This window comes from Capra hircus, chromosome 24 (assembly GCF_001704415.2).
Source record: "Capra hircus breed San Clemente chromosome 24, ASM170441v1, whole genome shotgun sequence".
NCBI classification, from domain to species: domain Eukaryota; kingdom Metazoa; phylum Chordata; class Mammalia; order Artiodactyla; family Bovidae; genus Capra; species Capra hircus.
This window is the reverse complement of record NC_030831.1, coordinates 20529939-20553583: the sequence shown is the minus strand read 5'-3', so window position 1 is coordinate 20553583 and position 23645 is coordinate 20529939. Positions and strand designations below refer to the sequence as shown.

At 39.2% G+C, this 23645-nt stretch overlaps 1 protein-coding gene across 3 annotated transcripts in view; it reads left to right on the top strand.

Annotated features, from left to right (window-relative positions):
• KIAA1328 (KIAA1328 ortholog) overlaps positions 1–23645 on the top strand; it is a 433299-nt gene that overhangs the window by 8683 nt on the left and 400971 nt on the right. For all 3 annotated transcript variants that reach the window (XM_018039479.1, XM_018039481.1, XM_018039480.1), the window contains 2 exons: positions 302–444; positions 12362–12456. In XM_018039479.1, the coding sequence (XP_017894968.1) occupies positions 302–444; positions 12362–12456 (238 nt within the window). The remainder of the gene's footprint in view (positions 1–301; positions 445–12361; positions 12457–23645) is intronic.

Sequence of the window (23645 nt, the reverse complement as noted above, 5' to 3'; positions counted from 1 at the left end):
AAAATTCAGATTTTTAGTTTCCAGGAAGTTAAGGTATATATGGCATGTTGTAGTTTATTGGTTTTAATGTGATTTACAAATGTTCACATCCCCTTTAAAAAATATTTCAGTTGAATCTCTAATGCATTCAAAACACAGTCTTTTCATGACTCATTAACAGAGCTTTAAAATGAAGTTTATAAAGAGATTTGCCCATCAGGTGCCATACAATAGAGGGTATAAAGGAAAAGTTTGCTAGGGGGAGGGTTTAAAAGAATGAAAAGATTTAATTTTGAAATCTTGTTTTGATGGAAATCCTTAGGAATTTCTACAGAAGGAAATATCAGGTCAAGACACAAGACGGTGAATCCAAAAGCTGATGTTAAACTCAAGACCTCCAGAGTGACTGCTACTCCAGTCTCCATGGAGTCTATAAAAGGTGCAGGAGATTCAGTTGATGAACAGGTCAGTAATTTCTTTTTTTCTGTTTTTTTTCTTTTTCCTTATTCTCCAATCTTTTTAAATGCTGACCAATAAGTCATTTTTCTGTGCTGGCCAATAACGGATAGGTCAGTGTAGAAGAGCCCTTGAAAGAACGTTAGATATCTACAAGTATTTTGAAAAGATACAGAGGATTCAAGGATGCTTTATTAATATTTAGTATGAATATAAAGTATATATATTACTCAAAGCTTTTGTTCCAGAATGTCCAGGCTTACTTTAAGCCTTAGTTGAGAAATGCTTATTGTCTTCATAAGTTTCAAAAATCTTACATCCTGATCTGTGTGGTGTTAGTAAATCAAATTGACAGCAGTTTCTTTTCTCTTATTAGGTATTCTTTATGATTTTTGATCATGTAAATATGTTAGTTGATAAATAATCCTTTGCATATAAAAAAATGCTTTGTTAAAATTAGCCTATATTACTATTATTATTTCCTTCACTTGTCAAATACTATCATGAAGACTTTATTTTATCGCTGAGTCGTTTATTTCTCCCTTGTCTATCTTTGCTTCTCTAATAGCGTCTCTACATTGCTTTGGTATGTGCCCTGTCTGGTTGGTTTACTTTGCATGTGTGCTACGTCGCTTCAGTCGTGTCCAACTCTTTACGACCCTATGGACTGTAGCCTGCCAGGCTCCTCTGTCCAGGGGATTCTCCAGCCGAGAATACACGAGTAGATTGCCATTTCCTTCCCTGTTATTTTACTTTATATTTTGTCACCTCAACGAGAGGTTAAGTCAGGGTTTCACAGTCTGTGACTTGTAGGCATCTGCTTTTCCCTGTTTTGTGAGTTAAGTGTTACTGGACCACACCATTCTCTTAACATTCTTTTAATCTTATCTACTCCGGGAGTTGGTGATGGACAGGGAGGCCTGGCGTGCTGCGATTCATGGGGTCGCAAAGAGTCGGACACGACTGAGCGACTGACCTGAACTGAACTGAATGTTATCTTACTGCCGCTTTTGTATTACAGTGTCAGAGGTGCTGTAAAGATGTGTGCCTACACAGCCAAAATTATTTGCTATTGAACTCTTTATAAAAATGTTTTTCAGTACCTGGTTTATGTTCTTGAGGAAATGTTCAGTGTCTAGTTTTGTTACTTATTACTCTTGACCCTTGAACAACACAGGTGTTGAGGGGTGTTGAACCCCATGCAGTCAAATATCTGCATATAATTTTTAACTCCTCCAAAACTTCACTAGTAACTTACTGTTGAATGAAAGCTTTGCTGATAACATAGTTAACATATATCTTGGGTGTTATATGTATATATACATGTATTTTACACATTCATGACAACACCTTTTTTCTTAAACACACCTTTGTTTTTATATATTTCTTTAGGCTGTGTGGTTCATTTGCAAGCTTTTTCAAATTGTCTTAAATCTCCTACAAGTTTTCCAATGTATTTATTGAAAAAATCTGCTTATAAGTAGACCTGTGCAGTTCAGACTCACGTTGTTAAGGGTCAACTGTATCACATTTAGTTGTCTACAAAATTTAACTGTGATTAGCTCAAATCGTGCATGGGCTTCCCAGGTGGCTCAGTGGATAAAGAATCCGCCTACCAGTGCATGAGATGCAGGAGATGTGGGTGCAGTCCCTGGGCTGGGAAGATCCCCTGGAGGAGGAACTGGCAACCCACTCCATTATTCTTGCCTGGAAAATCTCATAAACAGAGGAGCCTGGCAGACTGCAGTCCATGGGGTCACAAAGAGTCGGACATGACTGAGCTCAAAAGGTCTGCTTATGTTGCTTATATCCCCAGTATATCCACTTCACAAAGCTAATCCCCATTAATCTCAGCTCCTGACAACTGGTAACCTGCTTTTGATCCCTAAATATTTGTCTGTTGTGAATATTTCATATAAATGAAATAATGTACTGTGTGGTCTTTTGTGGCTGGCTTCTTTCACCTCAAGGTTCATCTGTGTTGTATCATGAATCATTGCTTCATTCCTTTTTATGGCTCAGTGCATGTTTTGTTTAACCACAGTTGAAGGACTTTTGGATTGTTACACTGTTTGCCTAATATGAATATGCTCCATCAGCATTCATGTACAGATTTTGTGTGGATTTCTGTTTTAAATTTTCTTGGGTATATATCTAGAAGCACAATTGCTGGGGCATGTAGTAAGTCTATGTTTAAGCTTTTGATGTACTGCCAGAGTAGCTATACTATCTTACATTCTACTAACAATGTTTCGCTAGGAGTTGGACATGACTGAGTGAGTTCACTTTCACTTTTCACTTTCATGCATTGGAGAAAGAAACGGCAACCCACTCCAGTGTTCTTGCCTGGAGAATCCCAGGGACAGAGGAGCCTGTTCGGCTGCCGTCTATGGCGTCACACAGAGTCGGACACGACTGATGTGACTTAGCAGCAGCAGCAATGTTTCGGCTTTATTGACTATGCCAAAGCCTTTGACTGTGTGGATCACAATAAACTGTGGAAAATTCTGAAAGAGATGGGAATACCAGACCACCTGACCTGCCTCTTGAGAAACCTATACGCAGGTCAGGAAGCAAGAGTTAGAACTGGACATGGAACAACAGACTGGTTCCAAATACGAAAAGGAGTCCGTCAAGGCTGTATATTGTCACCTTGCTTATTTAACTTATATGCAGAGTACATCATGAGAAACGCTGGACTGGAAGAAGCACAAGCTGGAATCAAGATTGCCGGGAGAAATATCAATCACCTCAGATATGCAGATGACACCACCCTTATGGCAGAAAGTAAAGAGGAACTAAAAAGCCTCTTGATGAAAGTGAAAGAGGAGAGTGAAAAAGTTGGCCTAAAGGTCAACATTCAGAAAACGAAGATCATGGCATCTGGTCCCATCACTTCATGGGAAATAGATGGGGAAACAGTGGAAACAGTGTCAGACTTTATTTTTGGGGGGCTCCAGAATCACTGCAGATGGTGATTGCAGCCATGAAATTAAAAAACACTTACTCCTTGGAAGGACCAACCTAGATGGCATATTGAAAAGCAGAGACATTACTTTGCCAACAAAGGTCCATCTAGTCAAAGCTATGGTTTTTCCAGTGGTCATGTATGGATGTGAGAGTTGGACTGTGAAGAAAGCTGAGCACCGAAGAATTGCTGCTTTTGAACTGTGGTGTTGGAGAAGACTCTTGAGAGTCCCTTGGACTACAAGGAGATCAATCCTCGGTGTTCATTGGAAGGACTGATGCTGAAACTGAAACTCCAGTACTTTGGCCACCTCATGCGAAGAGTTGACTCATTGGAAAAGACTCTGATTCTGGGAGGGATTGAGGGCAGGAGGAGAATGGGACGACAGAGGATGAGATGGCTGGATGGCATCACCGACTCGATGGACATGAGTTCGGGTGAGCTCCGGGAGTTGTTGATGGACAGGGAGACCTGGTATGCTGTGATTCATGGGGTCGCAAGGAGTTGGACACAACTGAGCGACTGAACTGAACTGAACTGAGCAATGTATGAGGATTCTAGATTCTCCACATTCTCACCAACACTTTATATCCATCTTTTAAATTTATAATTGTAGTGACTTTGAAGTGGTATCTCATGGTTTTGATTTGTATTTTCCTAATGGCCAGTAGTGGGCCTCCCTGGTAGCTCAGATGGTAAAGAATCCACCTGCAGTGCAGGAGACCCGGGTTCAATCCCTGGGTGGGGAAGATCTCTTGGAGAAGGGAATGGCAACCCACTCCAGTAGTCTTGCCTGGAGAATTCCATGGACAGAGGGGCCTGGTGGGCTACAGTCCATGGGGTTGCAAAGAGTCAAACAGAGCTGAGTGAGTACACACACTCACACATGCACGCATGCATGCACGCATGCATGCACGCACACACACACACGCGTGCGCCAGTAATGATCATCTGTTTTTGTGCTTCTTGGCCATTTGTATATGTTCTTTACAGAAATGTCTGTTCAGATCTTTTTCAATTTGAGTTATTTGTCTTCTTATTGATGAGTTGTAAGAGTCCTTTATAAATTCCACCTCTGAGTCTCTTATCAGATACATAATTTGCAAATATTTTCTCCCATTCTGTGGGTTGTTTTTACACTTTTTTATTGGTGTTCTTTGAAGCTTGAATGTTTTAAATTTTGATGAAGTTCAACTTACCAATGGTTTTCTTTTATTGCCTGTGCTTTGCTGTCATGTCTAAGAAATCATTACCTAAACCAGGGTCTCAAAGATTTATACCAATATCTAAGAGCTTTGTACTTTTAGGTATGACATTTAAGTTTTGATCCATTTTGATTTGATTTCTGTAGCTGGTGTGGGTAGTGACCCAGCTTTATTCCTGTGCATGTGGATTTCCTGTTGTCCCAGTGTCATTTGTGCAAAGACTATTCTTTCTTTGTTTTGCCACCCTTGCTGAAAAATCTTTTAGCCATAATGTAAGTGTTTATTTTGTAATCTCAATTCTATTCCATTGATCTGTATTTCTATTTTAATACCAATACCATTCTGTTTTAATATATTATAGCTTGGCAGTAAGTCTTGGAATCAGAAAGTGTAAACAGTCCAAGTTCTTCTTTTTCAAGGTTGTTTTCCCTATACTGGGTCCTTTGAGTTTCCATAGGAATTATGGAAGCAGCTTGCCAGTTTCTGCAGAAAGTCAACTTGGGATTTTGGTAGCAATTGTGTTGAATCTTTTTTAAAAAAATTTTGAAAAATGCAGTTGATTTACAATAATGTGTTAGTTTCAGGTATACATCACAGTGATTCAGTTATATATATATGTATATATGTGTTTATAATTATGTATGTGTGTGTATATATATATATATTTTTTCTTTTAAGATTCTTTTCCCTTATAGCTTATTATAAAATATTGAGTCTAGTTCCCTGTGCTATACAGTCCTTACTGGTTTTCTGTTTTATATATAATACTCTGTATATGTTAATCCCATAAATTGAGTGATTGGGAATCTTTTATTTTAATTTTTAATACAACTTTAAAGGTTACTTTCCATTTACAATTATTACAAAAAATTGGCTGTATTCCCCATGATGCACAGCACATGCCGGAGCCTTACACCCCATAGTTTGTGTCTCCTACTCCGCTGCCCCTACCTTGTGTTGAATCTTTAGATCAATTTGGCGAGTACTCTCAGCTTCATAATATTGCTTCCAGACCTTGAATATGGTGTGTAAATTGTCTATTAATTTAAATCTTTAATTTCTTTCAGTGACGTTTTGTTGTTTTCACTGTACATGCCAAATTTATATTCAAGTTTTAAGTATTTGATACTTTGTGATGCTACAAGTAATGAAATCGTTTTCTTAATTTCATTTTTGGATTTTTGACTGCTAGTATGTAGAAACGTAGTTGATTTTTTATCTTGTAACCTTTCTAAATTAATTTATTAGTTCTAATCTAATAGCTTTTTGGTGATTTTCTTTCAATTTCCTATGTACAAGATTACGCCACCTGTAAATAGAGATAATTTTACATTTGCCTTTTCAGTTTGGATTCCTTTTATTTCAGTTGACTTGTAAACACATTTAAAAATGTGACAAACCTTTTTCCAAATCATTTTTTCATACTGATAGTCTTTTGGTTCAGTACTGATTATTGAGGGAACCATTCATTTCTGCTTTGAATTGCCATGATGCTATTATAAATCAAGGAGAGACTTAAGATTTCACTACAAGTCTGGCATCTGTGAGAAGAGAAGGAAAGAAAGATTGACAGGGAAGAGCCTCATACTTCCTTGCCGTCGGAGATAATATAAGAGAGATGTATTATGCCTCCCTTATTATAGCATAGCATCTTATTTGGTAATCTCTATCTTTAATTTTGTGTTTATCATTCTGTGGTTTCTCTTTATCAGTTCAGTCGCTCAGTCGTGTCCGACTCTCTGTGACCCCAAAATTGCAGCACGCCAGGCCTCCTTGTCCATCACCAACTCCCGGAGTTCACTCAGACTCATGTCCATCGAGTCAGTGATGCCACCCAGCCATCTCATCCTCTGTCGTCCCCTTCTCCTCCTGCCCCCAATCCCTGCCAGCATCAGAGTCTTTTCAAATGAGTCAACTCTTCTCATGAGGTGGCCAAAGTACTGGAGTTTCAGCTTTAGCATCATTCCTTCCAAAGAAATCCCAGGGCTGATCTCCTTCAGAATGGACTGGCTGGATCTCCTTGCAGTCCAAGGGACTCTCAAGAGTCTTCTCCAACACCACAGTTCAAAAGCAGCAATTCTTCGGTGCTCAGCTTTCTTCACAGTCCAACTCTCACATCCATACATGACCACTGGAAAAACCATAGCCTTGACTAGATGGACCTTTGTTGGCAAAGTAATGTCTTTGCTTTTCAATATGCTATCTAGGTTGGTCATAACTTTTCTTCCAAGGAGTAAGCGTCTTTTAATTTCATGGCTGCAGTCACCATCTGCAGTGATTTTGGAGCCCAAAAAAACAAAGTCTGACACTGTTTCCACTGTTTCCCCATCTATTTCCCATGAAGTGATGGGACCAGATGCCATCATCTTTGTTTTCTGAATGTTGAGCTTTAAGCCCGACTCTTTAAGACTTCACTCTCCTCTTTCACTTTCATCAAGAGGCTTTTTAGTTCCTCTTTACTTTCTGCCATAAGGGTGGTGTCATCTGCATATCTGAGGTGACTGATGTTTCTCCCGGCAGTCTTGATTCCAGCTTGTGCTTCTTCCAGTCCAGCGTTTCTCATGATGTACTGTGCATATAAGTTAAATAAGCAAGGTGACAATATACAGCCTTGACGGACTCCTTTTCGTATTTGGAACCAGTCTTTTGTTCCATGTCCAGTTCTAACTGTTGCTTCCTGACCTGCATACAGATTTCTCAAGAGGTAGGTCAGGTGGTCTGGTATTCCTCTTTCAGAATTTTCCACAGTTTATTATGATCCATACAGTCAAAGGCTTTGGCATAGTCAATAAAGCAGAAATAGATTTTTTTCTGGAACTCTCTTGCTTTTTCGATGATCCAGTGGATGTTGGCAATTTGATCTCTGGTTCCTCTGCCTTTTCTAAAACCAGCTTGAACATCTGGAAGTTCATGATTCACGTATTGCTGAAGTCTGGCTTGGAGAATTTTGAGCATTACTTTACTAGCATGTGAGATGAGTGCAATTGTGTGGTAGTTTGAGCATTCTTTGGAATTGGAATGAAAACTGACCTTTTCCAGTCCTGTGGCCACTGCTGAGTTTTCCAGATTTGTTGGCATATTGAGTGCAGCACTTCCACAGCGTCATCTTTCAGAATTTGAAACAGCTCTGCTGGAATTCCATCACCTCCACTAGCTTTGTTTGTAGTGATGCTTTCTAAGGCCCACTTGACTTCACATTCCAGGATGTCTGGCTCTAGGTGAGTGATCACACCATCATGATTATCTGGGTCGTGAAGATCTTTTTTGTACAGTTCTTCCGTGAATTCTTGCCACCTCTTCTTAATATCTTCTGCTTCTGTTAAGTCCATACCATTTCTGTCCTTTATCGAGCCCATCTTTGCATGAAATGTTCCCTTGGTATCTCTAATTTTCTTGAAGAGATCACTAGTCTTTCCCATTCTGTTTTTTTCCTCTATTTCTTTGCGTTGATCGCTGAGGAATGCTTTCTTATCTCTCCTTGCTATTCTTTGGAACTCTGCACTCAGATGCTTATATCTTTCCTTTTCTCCTTTGCTTTCGCTTCTGTTCTTTTCACAGCTATTTGCAAGGCCTCCGCAGACAGCCATTTTGCTTTTTTGCATTTCTTTTCCATGGGGATGGTCTTGATCCCTATCTCCTATATAATGTCACGAACCTCTGTCCATAGTTCATCAGGCACTCTATCAGATCTAGACCCTTAAATCTATTTCTCACTTCCACTGTATAATCATAAGGGATTTGATTTAGGTCATACCTGAATGGTCTAGCGGTTTTCCCTACTTTCTTCAGTTTCAGTCTGAATTTGGCAATAAGGAGCTCTTGATCTGAGCCACAGTCAGCTCCCGGTCTTGTTTTTGCTGACTGTATAGAGCTTCTCCATCTTTGGCTGCAAAGAATATAATCAATCTGATTTCGGTGTTGACCATCTGGTGATGTCCATGTGTAGAGTCTTCTCTTGTGTTGTTGGAAGAGGGTGTTTGCTATGACCAGTGCATTTTCTTGGCAAAACTCTTATTAGTCTTTGCCCTGTTTCATTCCATATTCCAAGGCCAAATTTGCCTGTTACTCCAGGTGTTTCTCGACTTCCCACTTTTGCATTCCAGTCCCTTGTAATGAAAAGGACATCTTTTTTGGGTGTTAGTTCTAAAAGGTCTTGTAGGTCTTCATAGAATCATTCAACTTCATCTTCTTCAGCATTACTGGTTGGGGTATAGACTTGGATTACTGTGATATTGAATGGTCTGCCTTGGAAACGAACAGAGATCATTCTGTCGTTTTTGAGACTGCATCCAAGTACTGCATTTCGGACTCTTTTGTTGACTATGATTGCTACTACATTTCTTCTAATGAATTCCTGCCCGCAGTAGTAGTTATAAGGGACATCTGAGTTAAATTCACCCATTCCAGTCCATTTTAGTTCGCTGCTTCCTAGAATGTTGATGTTCACTCTTGCCATCTCCTGTTTGACCACTCCCAATTTGCCTTGATTCATGGACCTGACATTCCAGATTCCTATGCAGTATTGCTCTTTACAGCATTGGACCTTGCTTCTATCACCAGTCACATCCACAACTCTGTGTTGTTTTTACTTTGGTTCCATCCCTTTATTCTTTCTGGAGTTATTTCTCCACTGATCTCCAGTAGCATATTGGGCACCTACTGACCTAGGGAGTTCCTCTTTCAGTATCCTATCATTTTGCCTTTCCGTACTGTTCATGGGGTTGTCAAGGCAAGAATACTGAAATGGTTTGCCATTCCCGTCTCCAGTGGACCACATTCTGTCAGAGGTTGACAAACTATTTCTCTAAAAGGCCAGATGGTAAATGTTTTGCCTTTGTGAGACACATGGCCTCTGTCTTAATTATTTAATTCTGCCATCATAGTGTGGAAAGAGCCATATGTATGTCAGTGTATAAATGAATATGCATGGCTGTGTTTTAATAAACTGTTTTTTTCCCCAAAAATAAGCTTTGAGCCAGATTTAGCTTGCTGTTGTGTTTATCAACTGCTGTCCTATATGGTGTAAACACGTATTTGTGTTTTAAACAATGGTGGTGGTGGTTTAGTCACTAAGTTGTGTCCCCCTCTTGCAACCCTGATGGACTGTGGCCCACCAGGCTCCTCTGACCATGGGATTTTCCAGGCAATAATACTGCAGTGGGTTGCCATTTCCTCCTCCGGGGATCTTTCCCAATCTAGGGATTAAACCCACATCTCCTGCATTGCAGGAGGTCTCTTTACTGACTTAGCCACCAGGGAATCCCATAGTTTTATGTATATTTTGAACTTTTTATGAACGATCTTATATCATATTGTCTGATTTTTTTTGTTGTTCAGTGTTATGTTTCTGATTTATTTATGCTGCATGTTGTCATATTTAATTTCTTTTTACTGATATTTCAATCAGGGTTTACTCAGTTATTTCAACTGAGAGTATGTTTAGTATATAAAAACTTGTTAGACTGGTGCTGGAGAACTGAAAGGCAAAAAGGGCACACTAAGTTATCATCTATGTAATAACAGCAAGACACAACCACCAACTCAAGAGTTGGGAAAACAGAACAAGTTGGAATTATTAAAACCTAGAAACTTGGAGGAGGGGCCACTTAGAGCTGACACTTGGACCTTTGATGATGGGGAACTAGCCTAAGGGGTATTGCTGTCTCCAAGGAGACATGATAAAGGCTGGTTCTGTGAGGCCTGGAAGAGTTACCAACAGGAATCAGTTGTTCTTGCCAGGGTGAAGATCTCTGGCAGGGGTAACACTGACAGAAACAGAAAGCAATAGGAAGGAATGTGTCCTTTTTTCCTCTCAGAGCCTCTCCTTCTCCCTGTTGGTAGAGCTTAATAGAGAACAGGCTTCCCTGGTGGCTCAGATGGTAAAGAATCCGCCTGCAATGTGGGAGACCTGTGTTCAATCCCTGGGTTGGCAAGATCCCCTGGAGGAGGGCATGACAACCCACTCCAGTATTCTTGCCTGGAGATTTCCCATGGACAGGAGGGCCTGGAGGGCTGCAAGTCCATGGGCTCACAAAGAGCTGGACATGACTGAGCGACTAAGCACAGCATAATAGAGAATGATGTGGCAAACGAGAATTAAGGTTTCCAGAGCCTCAGCCTCACAAAGCAAAGCAGGGTAGGGTGGGTTTGAAGATGGATGAATGTCAGCTAACAATCAGTAGCTGCAGAATTCCATTGTAAAAATATACCACAGTTTAACTCTGGTTGACAGACATTTGTGTTTTCAGGTTTTTGCCTGAACACAATACTGCTGAAGTTCTTGCCTATTTGAAAGGCTTTCTCTTTTTTGTTTACTGAAATCTCTTAATGGGTTTTCAGCAATTTTTTCCATTGCCAAATCCAGTGACTCCTTTTAATATTCTGTTTTTTTATTATTACCACTGTTAACCCCACATTCTTCTTAAAACTTTTTTCTCGTACAATATTGAATGCTTCTGATCCTCCTTTTGTCTTTTTAGTTACCAGTTTTAATTTATTTTCTTGGATTAGGAGTTGATTTTTAAAAATTAGTATTTTTTCTTAATTTTAAGGGAAATTTTAAACATAGAAAAATATAAAGAAAATAATAAAAATCTAAACATTATTGATAGCAACATATGGCTGAATTTTAAATTTTTATGTTTTTCTCTGACTTGTAATCCAGACCCAGATTTCCAGCTTCCTACCTAAACATTTCCCCATGAATGTCCTCCTGGCATCTCAAACTGACCATATCTAAAATCTGAAACCAAATCTATTTAATGTTTTTTCTTTTTACCGTATCCTGTTTCGTATTTCCTTTTTCTCCCTTCTCTTTCCCATCTTTGGCTAACAGTGCTTCCAGGATTCATTTTAGGGGTCTTGGATTATTCTTGGCCATGTGAAGTAATTGGACTAATTTACTTTGTGGTTGCATAACTGCCAGTGCCAAGGATTGTTTTTTTAAACATATTCCTTTACGTGTTACCTACAGGTACCTTGTGAATTGCCAGGTTTCATAGCTTTGATGTTCATGTACTAGGAGAACTTTTTCTAGTATAAGAGGTTGGATAGTACAGTAGGTAAGAACATAGGCTGTGGAATCAATGCTTGAATCTTGATTTTGCTACTTAACTGCTATATCCCTAGGCAAGATATGTACCCTCACGATAGAATAGGAATAATACCTACCTAATAGCATTGTGGTGAAAATGAAATGGATTAATAAGTATGAAATACTTAGAGTATTCGCTGGATATAACGGATATAACTGGATATAATAACACTGGATATAACGTTACCTGTTATTACTATTACTCTTTGATCTAATACCCTTTGGAATGAACCTTGGGATATATTGAGAGCTTAGGAACTGGTGCCTCTGCTGCCAACCTTAGTATACCTTCAAGCAGCAATGGGACTGTGGTGTCAGGAGGGATCTCAGTATCTTCCATTAGGTGTTTATTTCTGTGACATTCACCAAGGGAAAGTTGTTTCCTTATTATTCCCTGATACTTAAGCAGGCATATTTGTGCCTGTGAGTTCTTACTGTCTGCTTTTCCTGTGTAAATTTCATGATGTCCCCTGGTGGACGGATTGTTCCTTAGCCTGTTTTGAGTTCACAGTAGGTTTAAATGAAATAGATAGTCTTCTACCAAATAAAAGAGATCCAAGAAATTTCATCTCCTGTGCTAATTTTAAGAAATTTCTTGAAAAGTCTTGAAAATTGTTTTTTGTGAAAGTTAATCAGAATGATTTTTTTTGTTTGTTTTAGAGTTTCTGCAGGGGAGAAATAAAGAGTGCATCACTGAAGGATTTGTGTCTTGAAGACAAAAGACGTATTGCAAACTTAATTAAAGAACTAGCCAGGTGAGACAAAGCCTTATGTGAAGTGTATTACTATGTGAGAGAGAATATTTTTTTGAAAATAGAAAATTATAAATATGTTTTGATGTCATCCTGTCATTGGACTTGTGAGAACAGAGACTTTTAGGAAAAATAATATTCTGTTGGGCCAAAAAGAAAAGTAGAAAACACACACACACAAACATAAAATGGAAAAGAAATAAACAGCAGAACAAACACCCTCCAATTTGTGTTTTCTGGTTTATTTAATTTCCCAGTTGTTTCATAGAAATATCTGTAGTGGTCATGTATCAGGAGGGAACATTTTGAAACTTAGCTCTTCTATTGATGTAGGTCGATATTGTTGTTATCAGAGGCAAAGCAGTTACTTTTTGTTTTGCTTTAGCATCTGAAACGGAAGAGAACGTTCATGTTATTGTCATCTTTCACAAGAATACTTATCAGATTGCTAACTTCTGATAGTTTTAAATAAGGGGTTTTGAATTTTGGATGTTAGCTGTTTGGATGTAGTATTCCAGTTTATTAATGATGTGTTTGAAGCATATTTACTTTGTATAATTTTCTCTTAACATATATGTCAAGTTTTGAGATCTTAATAAATGAAGATGTCTGTAGAGGAATATATTAAAATAAATTATAAAAATTAAGTTTAGGGAAAGGCCATACCTAAACATTGATAAAATAGTACTCATTTTTATCATTGAATTGTATGTTTGAATATAGTAGGTCTTTTTTCTTCTTTCTTTTTTTAAATTAAAGATAACTACATGAAGTATTTCATCTTAAGGGCTTAAAATAATGTTTGTAGAGGCTGTTCTAGAAAAATGAAGTTAAAAATTACTTTATTAAATCATAGAATCATAGGTATAAAAGATGACAAAAGCAGTGATGTTTGGGGGATTAGATTACAGAGTATAAGAATTCAAAGTACTGCCTTAGTCTGAATTTGATATGCCACTTGATTAAGCAGTAACCTCCTTCACTGGAATTCTTTAACTATTCTGCTCCCTGAAGTAGACTTTTCATTATCTCAAGTAGTGTTTTTTATAATGGGAAAACATTTGATTGTTAAACATTTAATTTATGATCATCTTACAAGGCTTTTTTTTTTTTTTTTTAACCATGGAGAGGGATGTGAATGTCCTTACAGCTGTTACAATTATATATTGACATCATATATTAATAGTCCTGAATTGCCTTATTGGAGAAGGAAATGGCAACCCACTCCAGTATTTTTGCCTGGGGAATCCCAGGGACGGAGGAGCCTGGTGGGCTGCTATCTATGGGGTTGCACAGAGTCGGACACGCTGAGGCGACTTAGCAGCAGCAGCATTGCCTTATTGTTCTGATACATGTTCAGCTTCCAGGCTTAGCGAACACTTGACATCTTAGAGCATATTGTTTTGGTTTCCGTAAACTTCTGCTTTCTAGCAAAGTGTAAGATTCTTGGTAGAGTGTCACTGTGTTGGTACAAGATTACCACAAATTTGACTGCTAAAGCCCCCCATTACCGCTATCAGTTCAATTCAGTCAATGAGTCATGTCCAACTCTCTGAGACGCTATGGACTGCAGCCAGGCTTCCCGGTCCAGCACCAACTCCTGGAGCTTCCTCAAACTCATGTCCATCAAGTCAGTGATGCCATCCAATCATCTCATCCTCTGTCACTCCCTTCTCCTCCTGCCCTCAATATTTCCCAGCATCAGGGTCTTTTCCAGTGTGTCAGTTCTTTGCATCAGATGGCCAGCATATTGGAGTTTCAGCTTCAGCATCATTCCTTCCAATGAATATTCAGACAGATTTCCTTTGATTTGATTGGTTTGGTTTCCTTGCTATCCAAGGGACTCTCAAGAGCCTTCTCCAACACCACAGTTCAAAAGCATCATTTCTTCAGAGCTCACCTTTCTTTATGGTCCAACTCTCACATCCATACATGACTACTGGAAAAACCATATCTTTGACTAGATGGACCTTTGTCAGAAAAGTGTTATCTCTGCTTTTTAATATGCTGTCTAGGTTGGTCATAGCTATTAATTTCATGGCTGCAATCACCACCTGCAGTGATTTTGGAGCTCAAGAAAATATAGTCTGTCGTTGTTTCCATTGTTTCCCCATCATTTTGCCATGAAGTGTTGGGACCAGATGCCCTGATCTTAGTTTTCTGAGTGTTGAATTTTAAGACAGTTTTTTCACTCTCTTCTTTCACTTTCATCAAGAGGCTCTTCCATTCCTCTTTGCTAATTGCCATAAGGATGGTGTCATCTGCATATCTGAGGTTATCGATATTTGTCCCAGCAATCTTGATTCCAGCTTGTACTTCAGCCAGCCTGGCATTTCACATGATGTACTCTGCATATAAGTTAAATAAGCAGGGTGACAATATGCAGCCTTGACATACTCCTTTCCCAATTTGGAACCAGTCTGTTATTGCATGTCCAGTTCTAACTGTTGCTTCTTGACCTGCATACAGGTTTCTCAAGAGGCAGGTCAGGTGGTCTGGTATTCCCATCTCTTTCAGAATTTTCCACAGTTTATTGTGATCCACACAGTCAAAGGCTTTGGCATAGTTTATAAAGCAGAAGTAGAAGGTGTTTCTCTGGAATTTCTTGCTGTTTCTATGATCCAATGGATGTTGGCAATTTGATCCCTGGTTCCCCTGGCTTTTCTAAATTCAGCTTGAACAATCTGAACATTCTTGGTTCAAGTGCTGTTGAAGCCTGGCTTGAAAAATTTGAGCATTACTTTGCTAGCATGTGACATGAGTGCAATTGTGTGGTAGTTTGAACATTCCTTGGCATTGCCTTTCTTTGGGATTCAAATGAAAACTGACCTTTTCCAGTCCTTTGGCCACTGCTGAGTTTTCCAAATTTGCTGGCATATTGAGTGCCGCACTTTCACAGTATCATCTTTTAGTACTTGAAATAGCTCAGCTGGAATTCCTTCACCTCCACTAGTTTTGTTTGTAGTGATGATTCCCAAGGCCCACTTGACATAGGACTCCAGGATGTCTGGCTCTCATTGTGATTATCTGAGTCATGAAGATCTTTTTGGTATAGTTCGGTGTATTCTTGCCACCTCTTCTTAATATCTTCTGCTTCTGTTAGGTACATACCATTTCTGTCCTTTATTGTGCCCATCTTTACATGAAATGTTCCCTTGGTATCTCTAATTTTCTTGAAGGGATTGCCAGTGCTTCCAGTTCTATTGTTTTCCTCTATTTCTGTACATTGATCACTGAAGAAGATTTTCTCATCTCTCCTTGCTGTTCTTTGGAACTCTGCATTCAGATGGGTATATTTTTCTCTGTCTCCTTTGCATTTAGGTTGTCTTCTTTTCTCAGCTATTTGTAAGTCCTCCTCAGAGAACCATTTTGCCTTTTTGCATTTTTTTTTCTTGGGGATGCTTTTCATCACTGCCTCCTGTACAATGTCATGAACCTCTGTCCATAGTTCTTCAGGCATTCTCTCTATCAGATCTAATCCCTTGAATCTCTTACTTCCACTGTATTATCGTAGGAATATGATTTAAGTCATACCTGAATGGTCTAGTGGTTTTTCCCTACTGTCTTCAATTTAATTCTGAATTTTACAATAAGGAGTTCATGATCTGAGCCACAATAAGCTCCCAGTCTTGTTTTTGCTGACTGTATAGAGCTTCTCCATAATTGGCTGCAAAGAATATAATTGATTTGATTTCGGTATTGACCATCTGGTGACGTCCATGTGTAGAGTCTTCTCTTGTGTTGTTGGAAGAGGGTGTTTGCTTTGACCAGTGCATTCTCTTGGCAAAACTCTGTTAACCTTTGCCCTTCTTCGTTTTGTACTTCAAGGCCAAACTTGCCTGTTACTCCAGGTATCTCTTGACTTCCTACTTTTATATTCCAGTCCCCTATGATGACAAGGACATCTTTTTTGTTTGTTTTTGTTAGTTCTAGAAGGTCTTGTTGGTCATCATAGAACTATTCAACTTCAGCATTACTGGTTGGGATATGGACTTGGATTACTGTGATATTGAATGGTTTGCCTTGGAAATGAACAGAGATCCTTCCGTCATTTTTGAGATTGCACCCAAGTACTGCATTTCAAAGTCTTTCATTGACTGTGAGGGCTATTCCATGTCTTCTTAGGGATTCTCGCCCACAGTAGTAGAGCACAATTGTGCGATAGTTTGAGCATTCTTTGGCATTGCCTTTCTTTGGGATTGGGATGAAAACTGACCTTTTCCAGTCCTGTGGCCTGCTGAGTTTTCTAAATTTGCTGACATATTGAGTGCAGCACTTTCACAGCATCATCATTTAGGATTTGAAATAGTTCAAATGGAATTTCATCACCTCCACTAGCTTTGTAGTGATGCTTCCGAAGGCCTACTTGACTTCACATTCCACGATGTCTGGCTGTAGGTGAGTGATCACACCATCGTAATTAACTGGGTCATGAAGATCATTTTTGTACAGCTCTTATATGTTAAGTGTTTATTTTTTATTAAAAAAGTCTACCAAACTGGTTCCCAATATGGTTTTACTATTCCACAGTCCCACTAGAAATGTATGAGAGGTCCATCATTCTGCATGTTAAGTAACTCTTAGTGTTGTCATTTCTCTAAATTTTGATGCTTCTAATGAGTATAGTGATATCTCCTTGTGGGATTAATTTGTGTTCCTCCAGTGATTAATGTGTTCATTGGCTAGTTTTCTTTTGTTAAGTGTCTGTTCAAATCTTTTGACTTCTTTTCACCCAGCCACCCTCTTCCTTCTTGATGGTGAAGTATTAGAGTTCTTTATATATTCTAGATGTAAGTTGTCAAGTATTTGGTTACCCGCCCCCCACATCCTGCAGCTTGCTTTTTAATTCTCTTATTATTTTCTTTTGAAAAGCAATTTTTAAAAATTTTGCTCAATTTTCATTGATCAATTTTTCTTTCGTAATTCATGCTTTTAGTGTTACATGTAAGAAATCTTGCCCATCCCATGATGGCAAAATGTTTTTCCTATATCTTTTTGCAGAATTAGCCTCAGCCTCCTTGTCAAAAATCAGTTGACCATATATGCATGGTCTGTTTCTGGGCACTTTATTTCACTCCATTGACATGTACCCTCATGCCAATGCTATACTGACTTAATTATTGTTATTTTTTAAGTTAAGTCTTGAAATCCCATTGATTTTTTTGTTCATTTTGAAAATTATTTGGGCTCTTTGAGGTCCTTTGCATGCCACTAAATTTTAGAGTCAGCTTATTAATTACTAAAAGAAAATTGCCTTCTGGAATTTTGTGTGACATATATGGAATTTGGGCTTCCCTGATAGCTCGTTTGGTAAAGAATATGCCTACAAAGCAGGAGACCCCTGTTCAATTCCTGGATCAGGACAATCCACAGGAGAAGGGATAGGCTATCCATTCCAGTATTCTTGGGCTTCCCTTGTGCCTCAGCTGGTAAAGAATCTGCCTGCAATATGGGAGACTTGGGTTCAATCCCTGGGTTGGGAAGATCCCCTGGAGAAGGGAAAAGTTACCCACTCCAGTATTCTGGCCTGGAGAATTCTGTGGACTTCATAGTCCATGGGGTTGCAAAGAGGTGGTTGGACACGACTGAGTGACTGTGGTAAATATAGAATTTACCTCAGGGAAGATCCAGGGAAGCCCATGGCTCAGTGGCAAAGAAGCTGCCTACTAATGCAAGAGTGCAGGAGACACAGGTTCAATCTCTGGTTTGGGAAGATCCCTTGGAGGAGGAAATGGCAACCCATTCCAGTATTCTTGCCTGGAGAATCCCAAGAACCTTGTAGGACCTTGGCGGGCTATACAGTTCATGGGGTTGCACAGAGTTGGACATGACTGAGTGACTGAGCATGCATGCATATGGAATTTGCAGATCAAAGTAAGGAAAACTGACATACTCACACTGAGTCTTCTAATCTATGAATATGTCATATCTCTCCATTGTTTTTATAAATTTTCATTCATTTTTTCCTGCATGATTTTCAGTTTTCAGGTACGGGTATAAAATATGCTCATATTTTATAGTATTTATTCTTAAGTGTCTCATGTTTTTGATACTACTATAAATCATGTAATTTTAATTTTATATTAAACTATATGCTTTATTTCTAATTTTATTTCTACTTTAAAAGCAACAGAATTGAGCTTTTAATATTGACTTGGTATCCTTCAACTTCTTAAAATTCACTTGTTATAGTAGTTTTTTTGCAGAGTGTTTTGTATTTTCCGCATACAGCATCATGTCGTCTACTGATCTAAACAGTTTTTTCTTTCCAATATATAGGAACTTTGTTTTCTTTTCTTGCTCTTTGGCATTGGCTGGGACCTCCAGGACAATGCTAAATGAAAGTGAGAAGAGAGATATCTTTGCCTTCTTTTTCTTATCTTACCCCTTTCACTGTTAAGTACAATGTAAGCTGTTGGTTTTCTGTAGATGTTCTTCATCATGTTGAGGAAGTTTATTTTTGTTCCTAGTTTGGTGAGGTGTTTTTTTTTTTTTTTTTGTCATAAATAGGAGTTCAGTTCAGTTCATAAATAAGAATAGAATGTATCAAATGATTTAAGTTCATGTACTATGTCCAACCAGTCCATTCTGAAGGAGATCAGCCCTGGGATTTCTTTGGAAGTAATGATGCTAAAGCTGAAACTCCAGTACTTTGGCCACCTCATGCAAAGAGTTGACTCATTGGAAAAGACTCTGATGCTGGGAGAGATTGGGGGCAGGAGGAGAAGGGGATGACCCAGGATAAACTGAACTGACCTATGTTGATAATATGTCTTTTCTTTTTTCCTCTATTACTGTGATAAAATATGTTGGTTTTGAGTGTTTCAGTTCAGTTCAGTTCAGTTCAGTCGCTCAGTCGTGTCCGACTCTTTGCGACCCCATGAATCGCAGCACACCAGGCCTCCCTGTACATTACCATCTCTCGGAGTTCACTCAGACTCAGGTCCATCGAGTCTGTGATGCCATCCAGCCATCTCATCCTGGGTCGTCCCTTTCTCCTCCTGCCCCCAATCCCTCCCAGCATCAGAGTCTTTTCCAATGAGTCAACTCTTCGCATGAGGTGGCCAAAGTACTGGAGCTTCAGCTTTAGCATCATTCCTTCCAAAGAAATCCCAGGGCTGATCTCCTTCGGAATGGACTGGTTGGATCTCCTTGCAGTCCAAGGGACCCTCAAGAGTCTTCTCCAACACCACAGTTCAAACGCATCAATAATTTACCTTGTTTTCCTGGTCTAAACCTCATTTGGTCATGGTGGTTTTTGGTTTTGTTTTTACTGTGTTACTGAATTTGATTTACTAATATCTTATTAAAGATTTTTGTATCATGAAAAATGCTAGTAGTTTTCATGAAATGTCATCATGTATTTTAAAAATTTTGTTTTGATTATGGTAAAATGCACAGAAATTTTACCATCTTAACCATTTTTTAAGTGTACAATTCAGTATTATTAAAAATATTCACATTGTTGTTCAGCCAGTCTCCAGAACAGTTTTCATCTTACAAAACTAAAGCTCTATGCCCATTAAAACTCCCTAGTGCCCCACTCTGCCTGCCCATGGCAATCAGCATTCTACTTATTCTGTCTGAGTTTTACTATTCTAGTACCATATTGTGGTAAAATACATATAAAACTGACCTCTAGAGACATTTGTTGTTGTTGTTGTTTAGTCGCTAAGTTATGTCGAACTCTTTGCAACCCCATGGACTGCAGCACACCAGGCTTCCCTATCTTTCACTGTCTCCCTGAGTTTGCTTAAAATTAGGTCCTTTGAGTCAGTGATGCCATCCAGCCATCTCATCCTCTGTCAACCCCTTCTCCTCTTGCTCTCAATCTTTCCCAGCATCAAGGTCTTTTCCAGTGAGTCAGCTGTTTGCATCAGGTGGCCAGAAGTATTGGAGCTTTAGATTCAGCACCAGTCCTTCCAGTGAATATTCAGGGTTGATTTCCTTTAGGATTGACTGGTTTGATCTCCTTGTTGTCCAGGGTACTCTCAAGAGTCTTCTCCTGCACCACAGTTCAAATGCATCAATTCTTTGGTGCTCAGCCTTCCTTATGGCCCAGCTCTCAACATCCATACATGACTACTGGAAAAACCATAGCTTTGACTAGACAGACCTTTGTCAACAACGTGATGTCTCTGCTTTGTAATACACTCTCTAAGTTTGTCATAGCTTTTCTTCCAAGGAGCAAGTGTCTTTTAATTTTGTGGCTGCAGTCACTGTACACATTGATTTTGGAGCCAAGAAAAGGAAATCTGACACTGTTTCCACATTTCCCCCATCTATTTTCCATGAAGTGATAGGACCAGGTGTCATGATCTTTATTTTTTGAATGTTGAGTTTTAATCCAGCTTTTTCACTTTCCTCTTTCAGCTTCATCAAGAGGCTCTTTAGTTTCTCTTCACTTTCTGCCATTAGAGTGGTGTCATCTCTGTAGGTGTTGATTTTTTTCTGGGCAATCTTAATTACATCTTGTGAAGAGATATTTAGTATACTCACAGTTTTGCACAGCCACCATTTTTAAGCTCTAGAACATTTTCAGCCCAAAGGAAACTATACCATTAAGCAGTTGCTCCCCATTCTCACTTTCACCCTAACCCCTAACAATAGCTAATCAGTTTTCTGTCCGTATTGATTTGCTGACTCTTGCTGTTTAACTGGAATCATACAATATGTGGCTTCTTGTGTTTGATTTCTTTCACTTAGCGTACTGTTTTCAACGTTGGCTAAAAAATACTTCATTGTATAGATACATCATATTTTGTTTCTCCATTCATTTGTATACATTTGGGTTTATACCTTTTGTCTTTTGTGGGTAGTGCTGCTATGAATGTGTGCTGAGTCACTTCAGTTGTGTCTGACTCTTTCCAGCCTCATGGACATAGACCTCCAGGCTCCTCTGTCCATGGGATTCTCCAGGCAAGAATACTGGAGTGGGTTGCCATTTCCTCCTCTAGGGAAACTTCCCAACCCAGGTATCAAACCCATGTCTCTTACGTCTCCTGCATTTACATATGGATTTTTTACCACTGGCGCCACCTGGGAAAGACCACTGCTATGAATATTCCTGTACATTTTTTGTTTGAACACGTTTCAGTTATTTTGGTTATATATCCAGGGGTGGAATTACTAGGTCTTAGGTTATTCTGTGTTGAACGTTTTGGGGAACTACCAAACTTTTGGCCAAAAGTGAAGAGGAACGGAAGAGCCTCTTAATGAAGGTAAAAGAGGAGAGTAAAAAAGCTGGCTTAAAACTCAGCATTCAGAAAACAGATCATGGCATCTGGTCCCATAACTACATGGAAAATAGATGGGTAAACAAAACGGAAACAGTGACAGACTTTATTTTCATGAGCTCCAAAATCACTGCAGATAGTGACTGCAGCCATGAAATTAAAAGACGCTTGCTCCTTGAAAGAAAAGCTATGACCAATCTAGACAGCGTATTAGGAAACAGAGACATTACTTTGCTGACAAAGGTCCACTGGCTATGGCTTTTCCAGTAGTCATGTATGGATGTGAGAATTGGGCCGTAAAGAAAGCTGAGTGCCAAAAAATTGATGGTTTTGAACTGTGATGTTGAAGAAGACTCTTGAGAGTCCCTTGGACTGCAAGGAAATCCAACCAGTCCATCATGAAGGAAGTCAGTCCTGAGTATTCATTGGAAGGACTGATGCTGAAGCTGAAGCTCCAGTACTTTAGCCATCTGATACAAAGAACTGTTTCACTGGAAAAGACTCTGATGCTGGGCAAGATTGAAGGCAGGAGGAGAAGGGGATGACAGAGAATGAGATGGTTGGATGGTATCACCAACTCAATGGGCATGAGTTTGAGTAAACTCCACGAGTTGGTGATGGACAGGGAAGCAGGCTGGACAGGGAAGCATGCTGCAGTTCATGGGGTTGCAAAGAGTCAGACACTACTGAGCAACTGAACTGAACCACTTTATATTCCCATTAACAATGTACAAATATTCCAATGTCTCTACATCCCCACCAACACCTGTTGTCTTTCATTTTTTTGAGTATAACCATCCTGGTAGGTATAAAGTGGTATCTTATTTGTGATTTTGATTGACATTTTTCTAGTGGCTAATGATGTCACCATTTGTGTGTCTTCTTTGGAGAAATATCTATTCAAGTCCTTTGCCCACTTTTTTTTCTATTGTTTTGTTGCTGTAATAATTTTAGATTTCTTTTAAAAAATAATTTTTGTTTGGCCCTACCACACGACATGCAGGATCTTAGTTTCCTGACTAGGGTCTAAATCCATTATCCCTGCATTGGCAGTTCAGAATCTTAATCACTGAACCACCAAGGAAGTCCTTAAATCTCTCTTCTTTTTTAGTGTAGGCATTTACAGCTGTGAATATCCCTCTGAGCACTGCTTTTGCTACCCCCTCCATAGGTTTTGGTATGTTTACTTTTCATTTTCATTTCATCTCAAGTACTTTCTAATTTTCTTTCTGATTTTTTATTTTGCCCATTTGTTGAGTGTATTATTTAATTTCCATATATTTATGAATTTCCATTTTTCTTTTCCTTGATTTTAGCTTTATTCTATTACACTGGAGAGAATACTTTGTATTCCTTTAATCCTGTTTAAATGTATTGGGATTTGTATTTTGACTTAACAAATGTTAATATATAGTCAGTGTGTTCAGTTCAGTTCAATCGCTCAGTCGTGTCCGACTCTTTGTGACCCCATGAATCGCAGCACGCCAGGCCTCCTTGTCCATCACCAATTCCCAGAGTTCACTCAGACTCACGTCCATCGAGTCAGTGATGCCACCCAGCCATCTCATCCTCTGTCGTTCCCTTCTCCTCCTGCCCCCAATCCCTCCCAGCATCAGAGTCTTTTCCAATGAGTCATATCTTCACATGAGGTGGCCAAAGTACTGGAGCTTCATCTTTAGCTTCATTCCCTCCAAAGAAATCCCAAGGCTGATCTCCTTCAGAGTGGACTGGTTGGATCTCCTTGCAGCCCAAGGGACTCTAAGAGTCTTCTCCAACACCACAGTTCAAAAGCATCAATTCTTTGGCGCTCAGCCTTCTTCACAGTCCAACTCTCACATCCATACATGACCACTGGAAAAACCATAGCCTTGACTAGACGGACCTTAGTTGGCAAAGTAATGTCTCTGGTTTTGAACATGCTATCTAGGTTGGTCATAACTTTCCTTCCAAGGAGTA